The following is a 25494-nucleotide window of genomic DNA, read 5'->3' as shown; positions in this document are numbered from 1 at the left end:
ACTTAAGACAAATTCTCATGATCTCCTAATACCACAATTTTTCTGTTCAGCCACTCACAATAATTCCCACCCTCCTATTTCCACATCTCCATAATCAAAGAGACCCTACACTGAATCTTTCTGAACAACATCTCTGATGTCTGTCCCTTGGTTTCCATTTTTATGGTCACCAACTCAAGTGAAGTCTTATTCAATTATATGTGCACAATATAATATTTTCTGAACTGTTTGACTCAGAGGTCTCCCCTTTAAATGTCCCATTCTAATCCATCATTCCAGACTAATATTTACGCAACAGGTGTTTATTTACCCTCCCTGTGCAAAAACATGGGTACTCCCTGCAGTCTATAGGAATAATGTCTAAACTCTTGTCCAGTGCTCAGGACCTTCAGCCAACAGATTCCAACTTGACTTTCCACCATTCATGTAAAGAGAGAGACTTTCATTTTTCTATTTGCACCATTTTTAGAGCTGACTTGCACAAATGTATTTTTTTAAAAGAAAAAACATAATAAGAGCTCCAGGGGAAAGGAACACGCAGGTAAGAAAGGAGTTAATACCCTCGCCATTTAAGCTCTTTAGAGCTTTATTTTTTATTAGTATTATTTTAGATGAATGACTCCTTAGAAAGAAATAAAATTCATTTTTCAGGGTAGCTAAGAAAAGATGATGCAGTCTTGATTACGGCAGAGTGGGAAACTGTTACAAGTGGCTATTATTTTCTCATAAAGTCTTATCATAATACCAGATACTTCAAAATTTACAAGTCCATAAAGGCTAATCTTTTTTTACTGTGCCTTCAATAGAGACCAGACTGGAAATGCATATGTTTTCCTGAAGTGAAAGTCTTTGCTAGAACAAGATTCCTCCTGTTTCATAGTGGCAACATCTTCAAAATAGAAATATTTCTGTCCATATGATGTTGTAATCCCCAGGCATTTTCTGAATATTAATAGCAATACTTAAAATTTTTTAACTGTGATTTTTTAAATTATAGTTGATTTACAATATCTTGTTAGTTTCAGATGTACAGCACAGTGATTGTTATACATATATACTATATACATATATAATATATATATATACTTCTATTAAATGTCATTTTAAGAAATTAAGAATGTATTATGTTTTGGTAATAACTCCCAAGGGGGTTGTCTTATGTTGAGTTCCCTAGACGTAGACCCAGAAGCGAGGATTTCATGCACAAGTGGCTTATTCAGGAGGTGCTATCAAGAGAAAGTGACACAGGACAAGGAATGGTGGAAGCCAAGCATGGCTGCAACCTCAGAGAAAGTTCTTTGCAGGGTAACGTCAACCTTATCCCACAGGATCTCTGGAACATGAGTGACACTTTGGAGTTTTCCCCAACCCACTGCAAGGGACTAGGTTTCATGCTCTTGGATCCATCAGTTTCCATCCAGGCAGGGGCTGGGAGTTTCTGGTGGTGGGTAGAACTCCCAAACGTGTCTGTGGCTGCAGGTAAATCACGTGCAATAGCCCAAGGGCAGTCATCGGAAAAAGAGTCACACTGGTGTGAGCTGTTGGAAGCCAAAAACACATTAAGGACAGAAAGAGATGCAGGAGAAGGGGCCGGAAGGAGTCTGGATGAAGCACCAGCAGTGGCCACTAGATAATACTTCCAAAGTCTTGGAACCAGAAAATTCCTATCCCAAGAAATTATTTGATCAATCAATAACGATTCAGAACAGTGTGACCATAGATGTGCTCTTACCTTCCCTTCATCTCAGCTTCTTCATCAAATAAATAAAAGTACCTAACTCAGGATTCTTATGAATATTACGTAAAGTAATACACATAAAGGATTCTAATCACTGCATATAGTGTCAAGTTAATAATTATTAATTTAATTTTTAAAAACCCCTTTGTATTTAATATTGTAATTTTATATTCTTGGGCAGTGACCCTCTCTTAGTGCCATAATATCTTTATACCAGATTCAAATTCTATGCAGAAGATAAGAATAATACCAGGCGATATGAAGAATATATTTTCAGTAACGTATCAGGAGATTGCTAAAGTGCATAAGCAAAGGAAGGGAAACAGAGCTTGGTCATACATAATGGAAACAAAAATATAACTCATTTTGACACTGATGTAGAAAAAGGTTAGAGCTAGAAACTTGGATACCATCTGAATTTATCATTTTGCCTCATTTTAAACTCTAAATTCACCTATAGGTCAAGGAGCTCTCCATCCTTTGTAGGAATAGTTATGGAAAAAAAGCATCAACCAAGTTTGGTGGAAAGAAAGAACTAGTAACCGAAAATGCAATATATTCAAACTTGGGAGCAAGGGAACCAATGTAAATATGCTGTTGTTCATGCTGCTTCCTGTCTGCGGGTGATAACTTCCTGTCTCTGATTCAGGGGTTTCATGTCTTCTAACACCCATGAAACAGCAACAAGCTAACTTCCTAGCTTTAAAGTAGGGTAAAATCAAATCCCAGACCCAACAAAGCCTCAGTATAGGATACTTTAAAGATTGCATTAGTTGCATCAGTTGTGCAGTTTTCCCAAACTATTACCATTTAAGACCAGAAAGTTGAAAACATCCTTGAGAAAGATCATTGTGGTCATTCATCACTATTCTAGCCTTGCTTCTAGTGTCCTTTCACAAAGAGTAAAACACTATCAGAAGAAGTAAAAACATGTCATGGCCCTCAGTCTCCCACACCCTCAGAGCCATGTGAAGGCCCCCCAGAAGGCTACAAATGTGTCTTAAACTTTTGGAGGGATCCCTGTGGAAGGTTTCAGGCAAGCTGATAGCTTGCGTTTCCATCCATTCCCTTCCAGCTTTCTTTGGCCATGGACTCAATCTTTCGACATGAATTAAGCTTTGTAGATCAGAGCTCCTATAGTACTCAGACGTCCAAATTGTTAACAGACAGCCTTAGAAACTAAAACACAGGCTGGATGAAAGCTGATAACCTGAGTCTCAAGCCGCAGCTCCTCTGCTTTTTCTTGAATATGGCATTGGTGGCCATACTAGTTTTCTTCCCTCCCAGGCTGACCATTGATGAAACCCAACCATTTTCTCCTAACAATGCCACAATTGTGGAGCTGCCATTTTTATGTAAATAGCTGTTCTCTGATTCATTAAGCCCCACTGCCCCTGACATTTTCCTTTCTGACCCTTATCAGCCACACACTGGCAAAACACGAAGAAATAAAGAGGACAAAGAAAGGCAATAAAAGGGTTACAACCAAGAAGTGTATTGTGACTGTGACCAACAAGGAAATTTGGAAACGGGTGACTGAACACCCAAGGATACCCTGTCAGCTGGTCACAGCGACAACATTTGTTCAAAGCCTGACAAGTGCTTAGCATCATTTCAAGGTGTCACATAGAGATACATAGGAAATGACAGTCATAGATGCTACCTGAAGAGCATGTAAAGTGTAATAGACAATATGGCACAATTAAACACCTGTGTACCCAGAAACATACAATCTGGCCCTTGCTTACCTCTCTACATACTCTTTATTTCTCTCATAGCCCCTGTCACAAGATGCAATGTTTAGTTTATATATTTGTGTTCTTGATTATTATGGCTCCCCAGAGATGAGATTTGTCTGGTATGCAACAGTGTCCGTTCCAATCAATCTCACCCACTGAAACAGAAATTCCAGGGGAACAGGGACCATGTCTACCTTATTCACCATTGTAACCCCAGAGCCTAGCAAAATGTACCTTGTAGATTCTCAAAAAAATTTTTTTAAATAAATAAGTAAAACGTTAAATAAATAAATAAAACCAGCAACAGCTATATAGAGAGATTATATAACTTTATCTTCTGAATGCCACTACTAACATGATTACACAAAATTAAGTGTGAACTTGGGTCACAGGCATGAGCAAAATTTTCAAAGAATTTAGATGGGAAAAAACTTTCTAGACCGTGGGGCAGCTGCCCTGAAACAAACCACAGATATATAAGTGAACACAGCCAAGATCAGCAGAACTTCCTAGCTGACCTATAGATTTGTGAGTCACTGAATTATAGAGTGGTTTGGTTTGTGGCATTATTGTACCAATCACTAACTAATATTAAAGTCTACTAAAGTAATAACAATTAATTACGAGCAGAATAAACATTAAAATACAAAGATGATTCATCTTTTTTGAAATAAAAAGTATTTCTAGTTAAATTATTTGGTTCCTCCATAGCCTCAAACACCTCCCATGCAGCCATATCCATGTCACTGGGGCTGAGCAGGCCTAGGTAGGATGCACCTACAGAAGAAAGATGAAGGACTTCAGCAAGCTCAGCACCACAGCAGTAGATGTCACCTTTCCAGCACTGTTTGAATACCAGTATTTCTCATACACATCATCCAGGACTGAAAGCACAGCCTCCATGGTTTCCTCACAGGTGGCCTGAATCTGAGTTTCTGGCAGGACAAACCCATATGTACCATTGTCCCTCAGCTCAAATGCATATGAGGAAGGGATCCCAATGTCCCAAGCCCAGTCTCATGAAGACCCTGAAGTGGCATCTACAAATGAAAACATGGAGGAAGAGTTAGAAGTTGTTCTGTGAAAGGACAAATTTCTACAGCCATTTCAGGGACTAAAGTTCAACCCAGCAAAATAAATCAACTCTTTCATATTAGGATCTATGAATAGCTGCCTTCTCTCTCTCCTTGATATTTTCAGCTTCTGTCTCCACTCACCATCCCCACTATACCTGGCATTAAGCCTGGCACATCCATCCCCACAATGCCTGGCATCATGCCTGGCACATAGCAGAGGTCTGGTTAAAGTTTCTCAGCTGAATCAAAGACAAGACAATCTGATATTGGAAGGTAAGATTCAACTGACATGTAAAGGAACAGAAACAAAATGACCAATAGGAAAAATATTAGGAAAATATCATCTCGGTTGTCCTTCAGTGGGTGGAGGAGGTGGTGCTTGGGGATGGGGAAAGCAATGCACTCTCCTTTCAACTAAATCCTTTTTTAAACTCCAGGCCCCACCTGCTTTGCCTGATGGTCCTCTGGGAACTGAATCAACCGACCAAGGGTCACTGGAAAATATCTCTCCTGTTAACTCCTGTGCCTTCTCCCTGCCAGTTCTTTTTAAGTGAAGCCAGAGGGAGTACTGGTCTGAGCCAGTGTATTAATTTTTGCTTTTAACTCACCCCTTATCCCTAGAGAGCACAATTCTGGATTTGTACAGACTCCCTTTTATCCCTGGTCATTTTGATTTGTACAACTTCCTGTTGATCCGAGGAACTCTTCTATCCTGTCCACTCCAGTCTCCAAAGTCCACTGAATTCTTTTGTGCTTTAGATACTATTGAAGAGGTGAAAAAAAGATACTTACATAAAATATCTGCACTAGATCCAACTCTATAATTGGTTCCATGCTTTGCTTTCAATGCATTTGCTGCCTTCTGTCCAACTTGGATCTGTAGGTGGGAAATGCAGAGACAGATATCTGGTGTTAAAAATAAATCCAACAATTCAGAGCATTTGCTATTTTGTCCAAATCCATCCTCAGAGTTCCAGACCATCTTTCTAACTTCCCATTGAACATCTATACCTGGGTAGTCTTCTGATACTTCAGACTCAACATACTCAAATCCAATTTTATCATCTCCCCCACTAATAAGGCTGTTTTGATTTTCATAGTTCTGGCCTATCATGTGCCCCCAACATGTAAATTCCTACAATTATCTTTGACTCTTCTCTCAAACAGTTACCAAGTTGCATTTCTAATGCCATCACCCTATTTCAGTCTTATTAACTCTGAAATGGACTGCTTTCATCTTCTAATAAGTTTTCCCTCCTCTTGACAATCCTTAATCCCAATTGATCTCCCTGACTTCCAGGTGAACATTTGTAGAGCAAGACAATGATAATGATCCTGCTGAAAACCTTCAATAACTCTCAGTTACCCACTGCATTTGTATAAACTTCTCAGTCTACTATTTGAGATCCTCTACAATAGGGATCTAACCCCCATTTCCAACACCATATTCTCTAGATCCCACCCTAGATTACAGTCAAACTCAAGTTCTCCCACAGTTGCTCAGACATGCCCCATGTTCCTCAGCCTCTCTGCCTTTTCTCAGGATATTTCCTCTACCTGGGATGCCTTACCTCTTCTCTGTTGAAATTCTATGCAACTTCAAAGAACCTTCTCAAATGCTAATTTCTCCATAGGCATTTCTTGAGCACCCCAAGTGGATTCTCTCTCCCCACTTTTTTTCTCCCATAGCCCTTTGCTCATGCTTCTCTTATTACTTCCCTCTTATTTTTCCTTAAAGGTATTTGATACTTATCTCTCATAGGCTCATAGATTTTCAGAGCAGAAAATGACACACTTCCCTCATCTACTCTCATGTCACCTTACTGAATTGGAAATCCCTCAGAACTAGATGATTTCTAAGGTCTCAGCCTTGCTCTCTTCAGACCCTTTCCTGAGATCAGAGTCACTAACTGAGGTCCAAGTATATTGGCAATATTTATTGACTGTCTGATAAATCTCCTTGCATACCCTTTTGATAGTCTAAGTATTCCCTACCCTAGATTCCCTAATGCTATATTCTACCCACCCGATGGTGTATCCCACTACTTCCCCTTGGGGTCTATACAAACACCACCAAAATCCCCTTGGCCACTCCCTGCCTGGATCCACCATTGCTTTACCCTTGAGGGCAGCCTGACTACACTTACAGGTGCATCAGCTCCCCTGACTTCTTCCCCTGACCAGTGACAGGTCAAGTTTTAGATTCTGTCTCTCTTTTCCTGGTCCTGTATTGTCTGACTGAATCCTAAGGTGTGACAAGGTGGTGTCTGGGTAGAGTGGGGATAGGCACAGTGAAATTCAAAAGGAAGACTAGGAGAGGTAATAAGTGGTTATGGGGTCCTGTGCAGCAGTAGGATTTTGCACTTTCTGTGTGTGTGCTAAGATTCAACATTAAACATATTTGTAAGCTTTTTGCCTCCTCTCCACTCACTACTAAGAGTTCTACCTTCTCCTTCTCTTCCTGAAAAGAGATTCTGTGTCTTCCCTAGTTGCTGGGCTTGTGTTGTCCAGAACTGAGATGATGGGCAGAAAGGGCTAAAGAACTACAAGGAATAAAGCTGGTTTTAATCATTTACACTGGGAAGATGTACAAGAGCTGTTTGTAGAAAGAAGGGGGAATTATAAGAAGGAAAGGAGAGTCAGAAAGGGGATTCCTAGAGAGAGAAATTCCAGTAAGGAGATAAGAATGAAGAGTGGAGAGAAAGGATTCAGGGTAGCTGCTGTGTGTGAGTGAAATTAAGAGCATGAAGCCTAGAGAAAGAGTTGCTAAGAAATAGCAAGTACATCCTTTTTGAAGTTCTTTGAGAGTCTCTGGTAGAGATATGAATTGCTTTTAATTATTTTTAATTCCCATGTGTTTCTGTGTTTCTTTGAATGAAACTCCATGCTAACTGGTCTTAACTGTAATTTGGGTTACATGGAGCAGCTTCAGGCTACATTTTCTATTCAAATGGTTTCTTGCATTCTTTTTTCTTTCCTGCAGCTCACCCCAGATCATGATTCTTCTTCTCACTGCCAACCTTCACTTATTTTATCTTATATTGCTCCCTTTCTTCAAATGTTGGCTGTGGGGAGGGAAAGAGTCTGCCAGTTTCCTCTTCTTTATTGACAAAAGAACTTTTGATTTTTTTTTTTTTTTAATGATTCCACCAGCAATTACCATGGGCAAGTAGATAGGAGTAAGAAATATAACATATATGATAAGCACACAGTTGTGATCATTAGCTTATGGGTTTGGTCCTTTCTGAGAAGATGACATGAAGATTCCCCTAGACTCTGCCTTCTATCTCAAAGGGTCAAACTCCTGATTATTCTTCTCTCTCCTTTTGACACTATACTGCAAGGCCATAGAGAGCCAATTGCTCTGCTGTCCTTCTTCTCAGCCTAAAGGTTCTTTCTAGTCAAAATAATAAAAACCCTTTGCTAGTAGTGTATAATTTACATTGCTAAAGACCTCATGCCTGCTTAATAACTTCTTCACTGGGCCCAGAGAATTTCCTGTAGACATATATTCACAGGCAAGCACTCAGAAAGATTGATTAAGGCCCTGGCATGTTGTGGGAGGATGGAGCTTGGAATAGGATACAAGGGTTGATATGGAAAGGATTCCAATGGAAAGAATATCAGCATTTGAAACATTAGATTTCTTATAGCTATTCTAATTTCCAGAGCAGTTTAGAATGAGGGTATATATAGTTCTGTTTCCCCTACTTAGTGATTGCCAAGTTGTCTATCATACAGTATAATATTTATGAAGATTTCTACAAATTTTTGGTTTTGTAAATACATAGAGATTAATTACTAGTCTCTGGTGGTTGTAAATATACCAGAAATGGAAAACTCCTTGAACAGTTGGTGTGATTCTATCTTTGTGTACTCTATCAAAGCTTATCACTAAGAACCTAAAAACACTGCTAACTAGCTTTTATGAGTTTGATACATGGTGGCAACATTTTCAGTCTTTTTATGGAAAAGTCTTAGTGATGAATGTTATGCTAACTCTTCAACACCTAAGGCTGTAAGAGATACAGAATTGAAGCAATCTTTCTCAATTCAATTTTCCAGTCTCTACATAGAGTATTGAGGATGGCCAGTAATGCCCATCTTAGAATTCCACCTTCTGGTAGCGGCAATGTCAGTGCCCTCTCTGTGGCCAGAGGGCTCTAATGAGACAGCCAATCAGCAGCCCAAGACCCGGTGACATTTGAATACAAACCTTGCAAAAACGGAGATGTAGTAACTGTTTTCCTGAACCAAGAAAGGAAATGAAATTCTCTAGAAAAATACTGGAGTATATGGGCCTCTTTTTTCTGCTGGTAGAAGGCCTGTCCCATCAAATATCTATAATGGCCTGACTTAGGTGGTTCATTTGTATTTGTCACAGAATCCTTTAAGCAGAAAGTAAACATTTATGGCAAATATCACAGGAATTGGGAAGTAAGGAGGGTTCTGGGCTTCTTGACTAAAATCTCTGTTTCTGTACATTTCTTTACTGAAGAAATAGAACTTCTGGGCACAGAAATGAGGAGGATATAGGACACAGTGGACTGGGCATCTAAGTCGATGACAGCTTCCAGAAGTTGCAAACCCTTCTTGAGCGCAGAGAGGCAGTGTTCTGTGGTCAGATGAATGTGGCCTCTGGAGTCCAAAGACACGAGTTCCAAGCCCAGACTCCAACATTTACTGTCTACAGGGACTTTAGAAATATAATTAACTCAAGGTCTTAATTTCTACATCTCCAAAATGAGCTTATTATATTGTCATGAGGATCAGATGAAGTAATGGCCATAAAATCTCTTCGTAATTGTTAAAGTTATAGGAAAATGTTATCTCCACCTCTTGCAAAATGGTCACGTAGTACAAATGTTCGAAAACAATCGCAGGAAAGATATTGGGGTACTGACAGATATTTTTGACTGCTGGGGGGAAGGGCTGCCTTCAGCAAAGATCTGTAGTGGTTTTTCTTTTAGTGCCCAGACCTGTGTTTTATGAGTGATGTTCCAGTGGGAGAGGGACAAGAGGAATGACAGAGCCAATGGGCCACCAGCCTTCTATGATCTTAAGAACAGAGCAAGATTAGCCCCTATCCAGCCCAGCATTTATTGATAATGAGGAGCTTGTTTTAAAAACATTTTTTAGGGCTTCCCTGGTGGCGCAGTGGTTGCGAGTCTGCCTGCCGATACAGGAGACACGGGTTCGAGCCCTGGTCTGGGAAGATCCCACATGCCGTGGAGCGACTGGGCCCGTGAGCCACAACTACTGAGCCTGCGCGTCTGGAGCCTGTGCTCCGCAACAAAGAGAGGCCGCGACAGTGAGAGGCCCGCGCACCGCGATGAAGAGTGGCCCCCGCTCGCCGCAACTGGAGAAAGCCCTCGCACAGAAACGAAGACCCAACACAGCCAAAAATAAATAAAAATAATAATAAATAAATTAAAAAAAAAAAAAGAAAAAAATAGCAATTGTCCTTTAAAAAAAAAAACAAACAAACATTTTTTAAAGATACACAGAAAATAACAAGTGTTGGTGAGAATGTGGAGAAACTGGAACTCTTGTCCACTATTGGAAAGAATAGAAAATGGTGTACTTGCTGTAGAAAGTAGTACGATGGTTCCTCAAAAAGTTGAAAATAGAATTACCATATGATTCAGCAATTCTACTTCTGAGTATGTACCCCAAAGAATTGAAAGTGGGATCTCAAGGTGGTATCTGTACACCTATGTTCATAGCTGTATTATTTGTAATAGGCAAAAGGTGGAAACAATTCAAATGACCATTGATGGATGAATGCATAAAGAAAATGTGGTATATACATAACAATGGAATATTATTCAGCCTTAAAAAAAAAAAAAGGAAATTCTGACACATGGTACAACAGGTGTGAAGCTTGAAGACTTCATGCTAAGTGAAATAAGCCCGTCACAAAAAGATAGATACTGTATGATTCCACTTATATGAGGTAACTAGAACAGTCAGACTCATAGAGACAGAAAGTAGAATGGTGGTTGCCAGGGACAAGGGGGAATGTGGATTTTTTGTTTAATGGGAGAGACATTTCAATGATGCATGATGAAAGTTTTGGAGATTGGTTGCACAATAATGTGAATATACTTAACACTACTGTACTGTCCACTTAAAAATGGTTAAGACAGTACATTTTATGTTATGTATATTTTACCACAATTAAAAACTGAAAAAATAACTTTTAAGAAAAGATAACAAATAACTACAACAATTCTAAATTGACCCTTTCTTTGACTTAGGTCTATTGTTCTCAGGTTCACAAAAAGGCAAAGAGCCCAGTCCTTTTCAATAATTCTGCCCACCAGGGCTCGGGTAAACACAGCTTCAGAGAAGGACCCCGATAAGACAAAGCAGACTTTCCCAGCCCCGGCTTGAATTTCACTGGCGCTTCCCCTTACAAATATTCCTAGGCAAATACTAGAGGCAGAGTTTAGAAGAAAATAAAGCATTGTGTTTAGCAGAGAAGAGAGCAGATATTATTTAGCCGTGTTATTTTAGATATGCCATATTCCACTAACAGCTGGGAAGTTCTTTAAAGCACGGTTCAAAAGCTATAATTGCTGAACGGAGCTTCAAGAGAATTTACAGAAATGAAAGCGCATTCCTGCAGATTATTAACATAATCATCTCATTTATATTATACACGAATACCTAAGATGTCTCCCAACTTGACACTTTTTGAAATAGGTAGTTAATTAATGCAGGTAAAGCAGCATTTAACCTGAAGCCTTCCCAGCAGGCGTCTGGCAAGGTGTGAAAAGCAGGAGAAAGGAAATAAGGAAAAGCAAAGGGAACAAAAGCGGGGCTGGATCCAAAACCCTAGAAATGGAAATCAGGAAAAGGAAGGCAGGGTCGTGCTGAAGCTTCTCAAGGCTCTGGCACAATGGTCTTACCAGTTGTTCATGGTTACTTGATTTATTTTTGGTGTAGCCATAAGGCACGAGGATGAGCTGCCCGTAAGAGTGCATGGTCAGGAAGCAGGCAGTGTTCTCCTTCTCGCTCTCGAAAAAACTGGAAACAACTTTAGTCTCTGGTTCAGACATGGGTCCTTGGCAGTTGTGAGATGCACCGATACCTGAAATATACAGGAAACCCCAAGGAAGGCATCATGATCTCCGTTTAGCACTGACCAGGGTCAAGGAGTCAGCCTTGCTCAGGGCATCTGTGCATGGAATTAAGGCTTGCCTTTGTTTGTCTAATTTTGTCCTGCTAAAATAAGTGATTCAAGGAGGGACTCAGAAAGGCAGGAGGACTGACGTGCAGATTTAGAAACAGACCCCTGCTTATTTGGCCCGGGAAGGAAGATGCAAAATGGGATGGCATTTTCAGTAATCTTTCACTTAAACCTTTGGTGGGCCCTGAAACAAATGCTTGGGAACCGGTTCTTGGGTTCCAGGGTCAGACTCTGTTATAGTCTTGTTGCCCTAAGTATATCTCTTGCTGTCTTACTGGCTTGAGTCTCATTAGAGCTATTTTGCAAGGACAAAAAAAAAAAAGCTATTTTGTAGTCTGTCCTTCTCACCAGTAATAATAAGGACCATCAACAGAGCACCTTTTACATGCAGGGCACTGTGCTAAGCCCCTCCTGTGTGGCATCTCATTGAATCTCCACAACAACCTACTGATAAGACGGTATTACTCTGAGCCACGTTTTAAAAATAAGAGAAAACTAAAGCCTAGAGATGAAGCAATTTTTGCAAGACCACAGAGCCGCCAAGTCTGAATGTTAACCTTTCCCATCTGGTTTTTAACCAGACTGCTCTTAACCATCTCTACCTCTATTTGCTTCCAATCCAGTGGACTTGTTGAGATTCAGAAACACGATACTGCCTTAAGGAGAAGAAAATGTTTGCCTTGTTTACTTCTGCCCTCCTGCTGTAAAATAATTTGCAAGGATACTTCTCTGATTTTTCTTTATAACAATTCGTATATTTTAAAACAAAGTGATGAATTTCAAAAATATTCACACTGGTCTAGGTCTTCTTTGCCCTTGTTTTTAGCCAGTCTCACTTGAAAAGAGTCCTGCATTATAGGGTTGCGGTTCTTACTGTATAGATAGTATCACCTCTTTAGAGGGAGTGACACTGACCAGGAAATCCAGAAAGCTGTACAAAATTAGATGTTTATTTCCAAAGGTATATATATAAATAGTACTAATTCTAGTAATTCACCTCTTTTCTGGCTTCTCTGCTCCATTTTTTTTTTTGTCATTACTCATCAATTCATCTGCGAAGCATGTACTTAACTACACCAGGATGCATCGAAATTTCTATTGAGATCTGTCCCAAAACACATGCCATTATTATGGGATGAATGGGAGTTCCTCCAAAGCCGATCCTGTAACAGAGGAACATAGGGAAGTTGCCATTCTAAGGTTTCATAAATCACAGTATTAATGAGGATGGGTGGTCCTCGAACATGAAAAATGGTTCCTTAAGATTGTCTGGAAGAATTGCCTCAACATTACGAAGCTTGTGCATATAATCTTTAGTTCCCAGATGGGCTAGCAACCCCCAATAACAGAAACATCTGTACAACCCAAAGTGTACATACGTGTAAACCATCACATTGGAGGGGTAGTTTGGCCTTTCCCTCATGAGCAGATTAACAGTGCCTGGTGGACGCGATCTGCTTAATCAGGAAAAGCTTCAGAGAGTCATTATTTTAGGTCCAAGTGATAAAGGACGAAAGCTTGGCAGATGGGAAAAGGCTGTTCCAGGTGCATCAGAGATGGTCTCTGCACATTTCTGGAAGCAGAAGACTGATGAGTAGAGATAGGGATAAAGACCTGTTTCGCCAGACAAGCTGGGAGGGAAGGGCTTGATTCACATACCGGGCCAGAAAGGCTGTTACAGAGAAAGGGGTCCCACGAAGGGCTGGGGGAGCCGGGGGGAGGGGGAGGAATTCATAGTCTCTGGAAACAGAGGCTCTTAATTATGGAGTGGTATGATTTAGAAACATTTTTAAAAAGGAAGTTGTCACTAAATAAAAATCTTTATGAGATGTTTCCCCTCCTCAACTCCCTCCGTATGCATGACCACCATGAAAAATGAAGGTTGGGTTAGTATTTATAGATCATTTGTGCGCTTCGTGCTTCTAGAACTGATATAAGGATACAGGATAGTATAGGAATTTTATACCAGCATAATCCTAATCATGTGGCAGGCAATCCACAAATTTTAAGGAGATGGTGTTGGAGAAACATTGAATCTGGCTGAAAAACTGGGAATATGTCAAAAACAACCAAACAGACAACATGTTCTGGACTGCAAAAAAGGGTCTTAAGCCTCCTCAATCCTAAACTTGACTTAGGTTGTTGACTTAAAAATGTTGATTTTTATCCCAAATGAAGTTTCTTCCTTTACACGACTACAAAACATTTTTATAGCTGCAGTGACTGAGGTCAGAAAAATGAACCCGAGTCAAGATCTAGTTCATGAACCCATCCCAGGACCAAACTCGATGTACTCACAGTTGTCCAAGTATAGATGTAACCATCTATGTTAAGAACCGGAAGCACATAGAAGTCCAGGTTTTTAAGGAGACTTCTTACCCTTGAGTTGTATTTATAGTTCTGTAGAATCTGGATATTTAATAGAGAAACATTTGGAATGATCCTGGGAAGAGGTCTTTTGTCTCTTAATTTTCTAACAATTTCAACTTAATCATAAGTGGTGACTGAACATCCAACCTTTGCCATCCAATCCTGCCTCAATTGTCCCGTTCGTCATGGTGGTCTTTCTGAAACTTCACCATGCATCAGAATCACCTGGAGGACTTTTTTTTTTTTTTTTTTTTAATTTATTTTTGGCTGCGTTGGGTCTTCGTTGCTGCGCTGGGGTTTTCTCTAGTTGTGGCCAGCGGGGGCTACTCTTCCTTGTGGTGAGTGGGCTTCTCATTGCGGTGGCTTTTCTTGCTGGAGGACTTTTTAAATTACAGCCTGCCCACCTTCCATCTCCACTCCCAGCCCCAATTCAGTAGGTATGAGGTGGTGATGTGGAAATCCAGAATTTGCATTTCTTCCAAGTTCCCAGTTATGTTGATGCTATGGGTCTAGGAACCACACTTTGAGAACTATAATTTGTGGGTTGAATTATGTTTGGGTTTCTGAAAAGACTGACACAAAAAGTATCTTATATTAATTTTAAAGTTTTCTTATTCCCTCAAAGGAGGGATATAGGTAATATGCAAGAATTCACGGTGCTAGGTAGTTTCCATGTGTTAATCTCTTACTCCACACAATAGTGTGGTCTTCATGACTGCGTTGAAGTAGTCATTTCATACATCTTTTGCAGGTAAAAAACTAGGGGTCCTAGTGGTAGAAATTTTGCACAAGACTATTAGAAAGAGACAGCAATAATCTAAGAGATTAATAAGAGACAGTGTAATCTCCTGCAATACTTATTACATTCATTATATTCCTCTTTCCTTAGAGACTCCTGCAGTCCCAGCTGACCCAATCTTCTTTCTCCTCTCCCCATTTGTTGTTCTTGTATATCAGGTCAGCCTTACTCAAGAAAGAAAGATCCCCTCCTCTTTCAGAGGTGGGGTAGGTAGGAATTAACCTGGCAATTATGGATTCTCTTTGGTTGAGAAGAAGCTGTGAACATGCCCATGTTTGTAACAGTCACATCTTGTTTCGGTTTGTAAATGGCCTAGACATGCTATTCATTGAAAGCTCTTGGGAGCTGGGCTGATGAAGGCTCTCCCTCTATATCTATGAGAAACTTACGAATTGAAATAAATATGGGCTGGATTCATCATATTCAAGGAAGTTTTCCCTTTTAGCCTCACCCATTTTCAAAGCTCCTGGCATAATTCCTAATCTACCCTTTACCTTAATTCTCTCTTGTAATTACCCCTTTTATTTATGAGTCTATGTATATGACCATATGTTTATCTTTATTGCCTCCTCATTACGTGCCAATTCTATTCTTTAAAATATGTCCTAGGCAAAGGATGTTTAGAGGTCTTTTTGGTTGACTCAGCTAAGAGTTTGACGGCCTATGGAAAAATCAGGTTGGTAGGTGGCCCACACTTAACATATCAACCAGTTACTCACTCGGCTCCGGGGTAAACTCTATTTCAGAGCCAAGAGATTTTTTTGTAGTTGTAAGTAATTCTTGAATTTGGGGATGTGCTTTGTAAATTAACATGTCTACAGTGAACAAAGTAATGCTAGTTCTTAATGCCAAACTACTTTGGCAGTGGTTCTTGAAGAGCAGTCCTGGACCAGCGATATCAACACCACCTGGGAACTTGTTAGAAATGCACTGTTTTTCTGTAACTTGAGTGTGCATCAGAATGACCTGGAGGAGGGCTTGTTAAAACACAGATTGCTGGGCCCACCCACAGAGTTGCTGATTCAGTAGATCTGTAGTTAGACCCCCAAGAATGTGCATTTCTAACAAGTTCCCAGGAGATGTTGATGCTGTTGGTCGAGGGACCACCCTTTGAAAACCACTGGTTAGGTGCAGTTGTTGTCAACCCTGCCTACATAGTAGGATCACCTAGGGAGCTTTCAAAAGGTGTCTGGGCCCCATCCTGGAGCAATTAGCTCACAATCTCTGTGGATGGGGCCCAGGCATCAGTATTAAGCAGCCAGAATTGAAAAATCACTGGTCTAAAACTGAGAGCCAAGAAGGCCTGGCCCTGTGGAAAAGTGGTTATTCAGTCTCAAACACCTTTCATCGTATCACATGTTAAAAGGGAGAGAGCCTGGAGATTGGGTTATCCCTCTGGCTATGCTACGGTCTGGCTGTGTGACCTCGTACAAGTCACTTCACTTCTCTGGGTCTTTGTTTCCTTATAAAATGAAGGAACCAAAAATAAAGGTTGTCCATGATGTTCAAACATTTTTATGGGAAAAAAAATGTGTTAAAAAAGAAAATTTTGTAAAAACTCAAAATACATATGTAAAGTGAACTGGGGATTTCTCCCTTACGCAGCCCCCCACCCCATCCCCCTTCCACTGTGGGACCACCGGAGGCACCCAGGCCTTCACAGAGCACAAGCTGGAAACCTCTCAGCCAGAACGTCTAAGGTCCTTTCCAGCCACCCTCCAAGATTCTAAGTTCCTCAGTCTTAGCGGGGACGAGGGAGGCCAAGCATGAAGAAAACTAAGGGATAAGTTCTTACTTCTGGGACTTTATTTTTAAGTCCTACCCCCGTCGTCTCACCCAGCCATTCCAAATTCTCTTTACTCTAGAACATGATTCCACCCCTATGATTAAGATGTAAGCATTTACAAGTATTTAATTTTTAAAAAATTTTTATTGGAGTATAATTGATTTACAATGTTGTGTTAGTTTCAGGTGCACAGCAAAGTGAATCTGTTATATAAATACATATGGATATATGTATTTGGACTCTTTTTTAGATTCTTTTCCCATATAGGTCGTTACAGAGTACTGAGTAGAGTTCCCTGTGCTGTACAGTAGGTCCTCATTAGTTATCAATTTTATACATAGTAGTGTGCATGTGTCGATCTCAATCTTCCAATTTATCCCTCCCCACCAAGTTTTGAATTTTAAAATCAAGACTTTGGAAAAGCCAAGTCTCTCTGTCTTGCCTCTTTTAACCTTGTCTATGTTTCTGACTAGAGCCCCTGGATAGTAAATAAATATCCTTGAACAGGACTCTATTTCTCAGCCTTCTCACTCACCTTCAAATAATACATGGGCCGGTTCTCATAGGCCATTCCCAGGAAATGCTATGTCACCACTTCCGTGTACTTCTCCCTTGTCTCACTCATCCACTGATAGATCTGAAACAGCCAGGGAAGACTGAGGTTATCAATAAGAAGATCCTTTGCTTGCCTCTAAATTAAGATAATTGCTTCTTTCATCAAGATACTGAACTCTGAACTCTTTGCTCTTTATTAGCACACAAACTAGAAGACTAAACTAATGAATTATGACCGCCCCTCCTCCCATATTCTTTAAAGATCTACTCTGTCACCCAGGGTTAGGACACCCTGTTGAACTTTACAAATAAATGATTGAGAGTTATCAATTTCAACAATCCAGTATAACACTTCTGAAACATTGTACAATCACACAGCCTTCAAATGGCCATCAGACTTCCGGACTTTGCAGTGGCACTCAATCATGCCAGAAATTTCAGGTCCAGCTTATTTTGTGGGATCTTCTTTAGTCTTTATGAATCCCCAAAATATCTTTTGCTAATGTCCATGGATCCAAAATTAGAGAAGAACCTGTGTATGCCCTTCACAGAACATGACAGCGAAATTTCTCAATCAAGACCAAGTTAATAACTTTAAGGGGTTCTTTAAGGGAGAATGAAATAAGGAATTCACAAACATAAGACATATTAAGACGTCATTGGCATGTGACATGATACCTTCCACACTCAATTTCTGTATCGTGGAAATACCTGAGTGACAAGAGTTATGGTAAATAATAATAATTAATTTGGCATAACAACTATTCTATTTGAAAATTTCTGTGTCTCAACTGACATTCATCTTAGCATGGAATATCTACAGATAAAATACATTATTATAACAGTAATAATACTTAAGTGGGGGAAGAGACTAACAGCTCCTCACATGGGTATTGTGTATTCTTCTGTGATGGGACTGGATCGGATGCAGGTGACTTGAGTCTTGGGAAACATACAAATAGCAGCGTACCACAGCAGCAGCTATCATTTATTTATTGCTTAATCAGTAGAAGTGTAGTTTATTTCATTTACTCTCAAACAAAGCTGCAGGATAGGTACTGCTATTCCTTTTTCATGTATAAGGAAACTGAGGAACAAAGAGGTTAACTGTCTTGGTCAAGGTCACAGAGCAAGTGGCCAAGCCAGGTGTGGCTCATCTCTGATACCAGCACATATACTTCTCATGGGTCTTACTGGATCTTGTTAAAAAAAAAAATCTAAGAAACTTTAGTACTTTGGGGTGATTGTTACAGAAGAAAACGTAAATTCTTTTTTTTTCTTAAGTATTGAATTTTGTTACAATATTGTTTCTGTTTTATGTTTTCTTTTGTTTTTTAGCCCTGAGGCATGTGGGATCTTAGCTCCCTGCCCAGGGATCAAACCCAGACCCCCTGCATTGGAAGGAGAAGTCTTAACCACTAGGCTGCCAGGGAAGTCCTGAAAATGTAAATTCTTTCTTGTACTTTTTGAAAAAAATTCTGGAAAATATTAATATATTCCCCAATACTGAGGAAATAAATGGTAAAGCCTGGTTGGAGGGCAACTTGTGCATTTATGTCAAAAATTTTAATGTGCATATCATTTAACCCAGTAATTCTATTTTTAGAAATTTATACTCCAAAAGAAGTTTTACATAACATCACACACATACACACACACTACATATATACATATATACTTTTTACGGTATCCAGTTTTAGAAACCACTAAACTTATCTTAGTAGCAATACAAATATTTCTTTGAAAAAAAAGTTTTCCCCTTTTGAGAGCTGTTGCCTGTGTTCCCTGCATCCTACTGAAAATACCACACTTTTGGCTAAATAGGATTCAATCAGAAGGCTTCACCAGCCATGTCCCACATCCATATACACATTGGCCCTGCCCAGCTTAAACCAGCTAAAGACTTGATTAACAAGAGTAACGTTTAATTTTGATCCACATTTACACTAACAAAACTGGTTGGGGTGTTCTTTTCTTCTTTTTTCTTTTTGTTGTTTTGCCTTTTTATTTCATATCACTAGGATTTGTATCTTTAATGGTGATGGTCAGGGGGTGATGTTTGGGAACCCCTTGACCTCAGTGCACAGGCAAACCTCAACCGCCCATTTTGAGGCTCTCTAGTCTATGGATATTAAGAGTGAACTATCCCTCGCCCATCCTAAAGTAGGTTGTGACCACCACCAACGCTCCCACCAATGTGTCCATGCTCACCTCCCCCATGGGGTGGTATCTGTTATAGGAATATGTCTCCAGGATCCTCCATGGACTCACTATCTTATCCACAGCTTCTTGTCTCTGTTGTGCTACAGATCTGCAAAGGGAAGAAATACAGACAAAAAGCGATGAAGAAACCAGGATAACATGAGTGTTGGAAGGTTGATGAAAAAGGTAGTAGAAAGCAATGTGCACAGCATTTTGAGGACAAAAGTCACTGTTGGAGTCTTGCCTCTGCAGCTTAGTAATTGTGAGACCTTGGGTACCAGGGAGTCCCTCTGAACTGCAGTTTCATCATCTGCAGGTTGAGGACAGCCATTCCCACTTTGCAGGGAGCCTTGGATAATTCAGCAAGATGTTGTAGATAAACACACTTTTAAATTTGTGTAAGAAAGAATAGCTAAGATTTATTGAACTGAAACTTACTGCGAGATACTGCCTGGATTAAGCAATTTAAATCTCATTTACTTCTCTCAAAAACTTTAAGATATTCTTATTATCCCCATTTCAGAGAGGAAGAAATTGAGTCACAGGGAAAGTATTACTAGAATTTAAACCCTGACAGCCTGACTGAAAAGCCTGGAATATTAACCACAATACTGTAAATAATTGTAAGAATCTTTATGCAAGTTTATTTTTTTTTAAATAAACTTTATTTTTTTAGAGAAGTTTTAGGTTCACAGCAAAATTGGATGAAAAATACTGAGAGTTCCCATATACCTGCTGTCCACCCCCCACCCACCCCCATGCACACAACCTCCCCCAATATCAACATCCCACACCAGAGTGGTACATTTTTTATAATAAACGAACCTACATTGACACATCATTATTTCCCAAAGTCCATAGTTTACATGAGGGTTCACTGTTGGTTATACTTTCTATGGATTTGAACAAATATATAGTAACATGTGTCTAACATTATAGTATCATACAGAAGAGTTTCACTGCCCTAAAAATCTTCTGTGGTCTGGCAATCACTGATCTTTTCATTAGTTGTGCCTTTTACAGAATGTCATATAGTTGGAATCACACAGTATGCAGCCTCTTCAGATTGGCTTCCTTCACTTAGTAATATGCATTTAACTTTCCTCCATGTCTTAATGACTTGATAGCTCATTTCTTTTTAGCACTGTATAATATTCCATTGTCTGGATTACCACATTTTATTTATCCATTCACCTACTGAATGACATTTGGTTGCTTCCAAGTTTTGGCAATTATGAATAAAGCTGCTATAAACACCTGTGTGCAGCATTTTGTGGACATAAGTTTTCAATTTATTTGGGTCATACCAAGGAGCATGACTGCTAGATCATATGGCAAGGGTATGTTTAATTTTGTAAGAAACTACCAAACTGTCTTCCAAAGTGACTGTGTCATTTTGCATTTCCTCCAGCAATGTTTCCTATGCTTATTTTCCATTTGCATATCATCTTTGGTGAGGTGTCTGTTCATGTCCTTTGTCCATTTTTAAAATCAGGTTGCCTCTTTTCTTATTGCTGAGCTTTAAGAGTTCTTTGTATGTTTTGGATAACTGCCCTTTATCAGATGTATCTTTAGCAAATATTTTCTTTCACTTTGAGCTCATCTTCTCCTTCTCTTGACATTGGTTTTTGAAGGAAGGAAGTTTTTAATTTTAATAAAGTATAGGTTATCTGTTATTTACTTCATGGATCATGCTTTTGGTGATGTATTTAAAAAGTCATCACTATTCCCAAGGTTAACTAGGTTTTCTCCTAAGTTATCCTCATTTCACATTTAGTTCTAAAATCCATTTTGACTTAATTTTTTGTGAAGTATGTAGGTCTGTGTCTAGATTCACTTTTTTTGTGTGTGGATGTCCAGTTGTTCCAGGACCATTTATTGGGTTTTGTCAAATGTTTTTGTCTGCATTTATTGATATGATCATGTGATTTTTTATTTTTAGCCTATTGATGTAATGGATTATGTTAATTGATTATCAAATGTTAAACTAGCCTTGCATATATATTTGGGATAAATCTCCGTCAGTGGACATGGTGTATAATTTTTTAATACTTTTTTTGATTCAATTTGTTAATATTTTGTTGTGGATTTTTACATCTATGTTCATGAGAGATAGTGGTCTATAATTTTTTATTCCTTGTAATGTCTTTGCCTGGTTTTGGTATTTGGGTAATGCTGGCCTCAAAGAATGAATGAAAAAGTTTTCGTTCTGCTTCTATCTTTTGGAAGAGATTGTAGAGAATCAGTATAATTTTTTCTTTAAATGTTTCATAAAATTCACCAGTTAAACCCTCTGGGCTTGGTGCTTTCTGTTTTGGAGGGTTATTAATTATTGATTCAATTTCTATAATACATATTGGCCTATTTAGATTACTATTTATGGTCTATATTTTGACAAACCGTTTAATAAAGCTATTCAATGCCTCGCCTTTATGCCAGATATTGTGCCAGCACAATCATGCATATTATATGATTTATTCACATTACAACCCTGTGAAATGTTATCGTCCATGTTTTACAAATAAGGAAACTGAAGCCAAGGGAAATTAAGCAACTTGCAAACAGTCACAGAGCTAGTAAGTCATACAACTAGTCCTCTATCTCTAAGCCACACAAATGTTTGATAAATGTTCTAATTCCCTCGCTAAAAGACTTTACCTAAGCAAAAAGTAGGGTTATATTTTCATTATGAAAGCATACCAACTGATCATTCATTTACCCAATAAATATATTTGAAGTGATTTCTGTGTTAATAGCACTAGGATGTGAGCTTTTGGAGAAGCTGAGGTGTAAAGTTTTGGATAGTGACAAGGAAACATGTTAGAGATCTAATTAGCTAATGTTTCAATGACTTTCATCTATTTTCCCACATTTTTCTCTCTGAACATTCTGGTATTATATTCACTCTTTCCCTAAACCTTCATTTTTTAATCTGTAAAATGGGAATAATAACATCTTACCAAAGGATTCTTATGAAGATTAAATAAGTTAATCTATGTTTAAAAATAAGCAAATTTCTGGAACCTAGTTAACCCTTAATAAATGTTAAAACACAGTAGTAGTTCAAAACAAAGCTAAGTAAAAATCCTATTTTGCTGCAATAACATTGAAAATAAAAATTACATGGAGAATAATTTAGCCATCTAACTGGTATGATCTTCAAACAATACCAAACTACAAAATATTTTGATAGAATTAATTAAAACTCAAGTTCCATTCACATCTACATAACTCCAGTAACTGGATTGACTACATTTTAATTTTTTAATCTGTTCAATTAACACCATGTACCATAATCACCCACTCTAATAGAAATCAATTTCTCTACAAAATTCCATGACTTTGTTACTAATATTAATAATAATAATCTGAATTTAGCAGAAGCTTTTTATCTTCAAAACTGCGAATGTTTTATTGTTAAATGAATTTTACTTTGTTCAGCTTGTCCAAGGAAAACTCATGATATAGGATTGTATAGATAGTTAGTTAAAACAATGAAATGAATTTTAGAAGGAGATAACAAGAAACAAATGTCATTAAAATTGTAATAGTTGAGGAGCAATATGCTTTTCCATGTTATTCAGGGATTCGTTTCTAATGTTTATCATTTATTTGATTTTTTTTAAGTAAGCTAGAGTGCTTCAGAAGAGAAATTTCAATATAAAAATATATACAGGTGTAATATGTTGAGGCTGATTATTTACAAAACATATTATCATTTTATAAGGAAAATACATACATCCCTTGGTGTGTTTAAAATTCAAAAAAATTCAATTTACACATAAATTTTCAGGAGTACATTTCGTGTGCTTATCAAATAATCAGCAAACATATACCTATTATAATAACACTAGTTAACCATTATTGGGCACTATATTCTAAGCACCAGTCAAAGCATTTGCATTGTTATCTTACTTAATTCATTCAACAACCCAATCGGCACTTGGTACTCTTTGCAAAAGTGATAATAGATAATAGTAGTAGTAATAGAACATAGATTTCTTTCTTACAGAGCTTAAAATCCACTTAAGGAAGTGAGACATAAACACATGAAAAGCAAAATAACTTCACCATCAAATAATAAAACGTGAGGTATGATAAGCTAGAGCCTGATTACCAATTAAATGGTGCACTAAATGTACTGAGGACAGGAGAGGGAGAATTTCAAACTGAAGTATAGTCAGTAATAATAACAACCAACATTTTATAAGCAATTATACATGCCAGAACTGTTCTAAGGTATATATATATATATATCATATGATACATATATATATATTCCTACATATAATTCTAACAACAATCCTTAAGGTAAAAATTATTATCCCAGGGTGTTGGTTTTTTTTTTTCTGAAGATTTTGTTACAGAGGCTAAATTATATTTTTACTATACTCTAGAAAATAAACATAAAATATTTATTAGCCTATTTTTATAAATTGTCTATCTCTCATTTGGACTGCATAGAAAGCAAAATAAGTATCAGCATTATAAATTCGTCGGGAAATAGTTTCAGTGCTTTTTCAGAATGGAGAGAGGAGAGGAAATAAAGCCAATGAGAAGAGTCTTTTCAGCCCTTCCTTCTTTCTCGTTCCTCACACTGGCTGTCCTGCCAGGAAATGAGATCATTGGAGATGCTTTCACGCGGCATTGGGACCAGGGATAGTGGCTGCTCAGAGCGACGCGGTTCCTTTCTTCACGTAGTTCAGCAAATGTTCAGGTCTTTCTTTATCACAGTCATCTACTCAGTGCCGTAGGAAAGTGACTACACTAAAAAGCAGTCCTGGCAGCTGGTGGATTCCTGTTTCAATTGGGCTGGTATTCCCAGGCAATTTCACAATATGGAAGGGAATAAATTAAAGGTAACTGGGCACCATCAAGCACCAGCATTTGGCTTTCCCCCAGCTAATGTCTGCAAAATGTGTATGATGCCTCCTAAGTCTAGCACGGAATGACTGGGTCCATATAATATGCAAAAAAAAAAGTGAACCGTATGGGATTTGAGTGAAAACCCTGATATCATTTTAACATGAAATTAAACACAATACTTAAACCTCAAAACCCCAAATACTTAGTTCAAACAACGTTTAAACCGTAAACCTAGAAAAGGCTGTTCCCTGTTTCTAGGCAATTACTTGGGTGATGCATAATACATGTAGAGAAGGAAGGAAAAAGCTGGCTAATCCCTCAAATTACCACCAGTCTCATCTCACCGACTAAATGAAAAGATTATTGTACTTTGTGTATTCTTTTTGAATAGGAATTCATAAAATGTTTAACAGAGAAAATGATGCTTTGGTGGTACATTATTAATAAATACTGTACATCAAAGATTGCCTGATGAAATTTTGACTGGAATGTAAAAAGAGGCAAAAAGACCTAATGAATATTGAGGCAAATTTTGAATTTTAAATACTTAGGAAACAGTTACATGAATATTTCATGATAGTAATGTATTTTCAAAGTTTTTTTTTTCCTTCTTACAAAATTAACGTATGCTTATAAGTGGAAATTTTACAAAGTATGGAGAGGAGAAAAATTAAAAAGAGAAGGAAGGACTAATCCTCCACAATCCCACCTCCCTGAGTTAACCACTGTTGATATTTTGGCATATTTCCTTTCAGTCTGTTATCTGTGCATATTTTTTTCATAAACACAGTGCAGATTATACCTATATATAATTTTGTATTCCCTCCTTTTTTATTATATATTCTACAAGAAACATTTTCTCAAACCAATAAAAACTCTTTATAAACATTATTTTTAATGACTGCATAATGTTTGACAGTAAGTATATATTTCATAGCATCATGCACTTAAATATTGTCATCTGTGCTGGATATTAAAGCCACTTCCCTTTTTGGTTTTATCCTATAGTAAATAATTCTGGAGTTAATGACTTTTTGCTCATTTCTGATTATTTCCTTGAGTTACATTCCAGGAATGGGACTAGTAGGTCAGAGAGCATGAACAATTTCAAGGCATTTGATTCATAGTGTTAGATCCCAAATGATTCTACAGATTTACAGATTTACAC

At 38.2% G+C, this 25494-nt stretch overlaps 1 protein-coding gene across 1 annotated transcript in view; it reads right to left on the bottom strand.

Annotated features, from left to right (window-relative positions):
* Positions 1–413: 413 nt before the first annotated feature.
* The window catches only part of CPO (carboxypeptidase O), a 66930-nt gene continuing 41849 nt past the window's right edge, over positions 414–25494 (bottom strand). Inside the window, 9 exon segments of the mRNA XM_082464716.1 lie at positions 414–4494; positions 4498–4517; positions 5346–5430; positions 11468–11649; positions 12821–12911; positions 14047–14235; positions 17239–17286; positions 17290–17340; positions 19470–19569. Coding sequence (XP_082320842.1) covers positions 4255–4494; positions 4498–4517; positions 5346–5430; positions 11468–11649; positions 12821–12911; positions 14047–14235; positions 17239–17286; positions 17290–17340; positions 19470–19569 — 1006 coding nt within the window. The 3' untranslated portion in view covers positions 414–4254.

Source organism: Balaenoptera physalus (assembly GCF_965194825.1).
Source record: "Balaenoptera physalus genome assembly, chromosome: 6".
In the NCBI taxonomy this organism is placed as follows: domain Eukaryota; kingdom Metazoa; phylum Chordata; class Mammalia; order Artiodactyla; family Balaenopteridae; genus Balaenoptera; species Balaenoptera physalus.
Note: the sequence above shows the minus strand (reverse complement) of the source record. Positions and strands in the feature narration are given on the sequence as shown.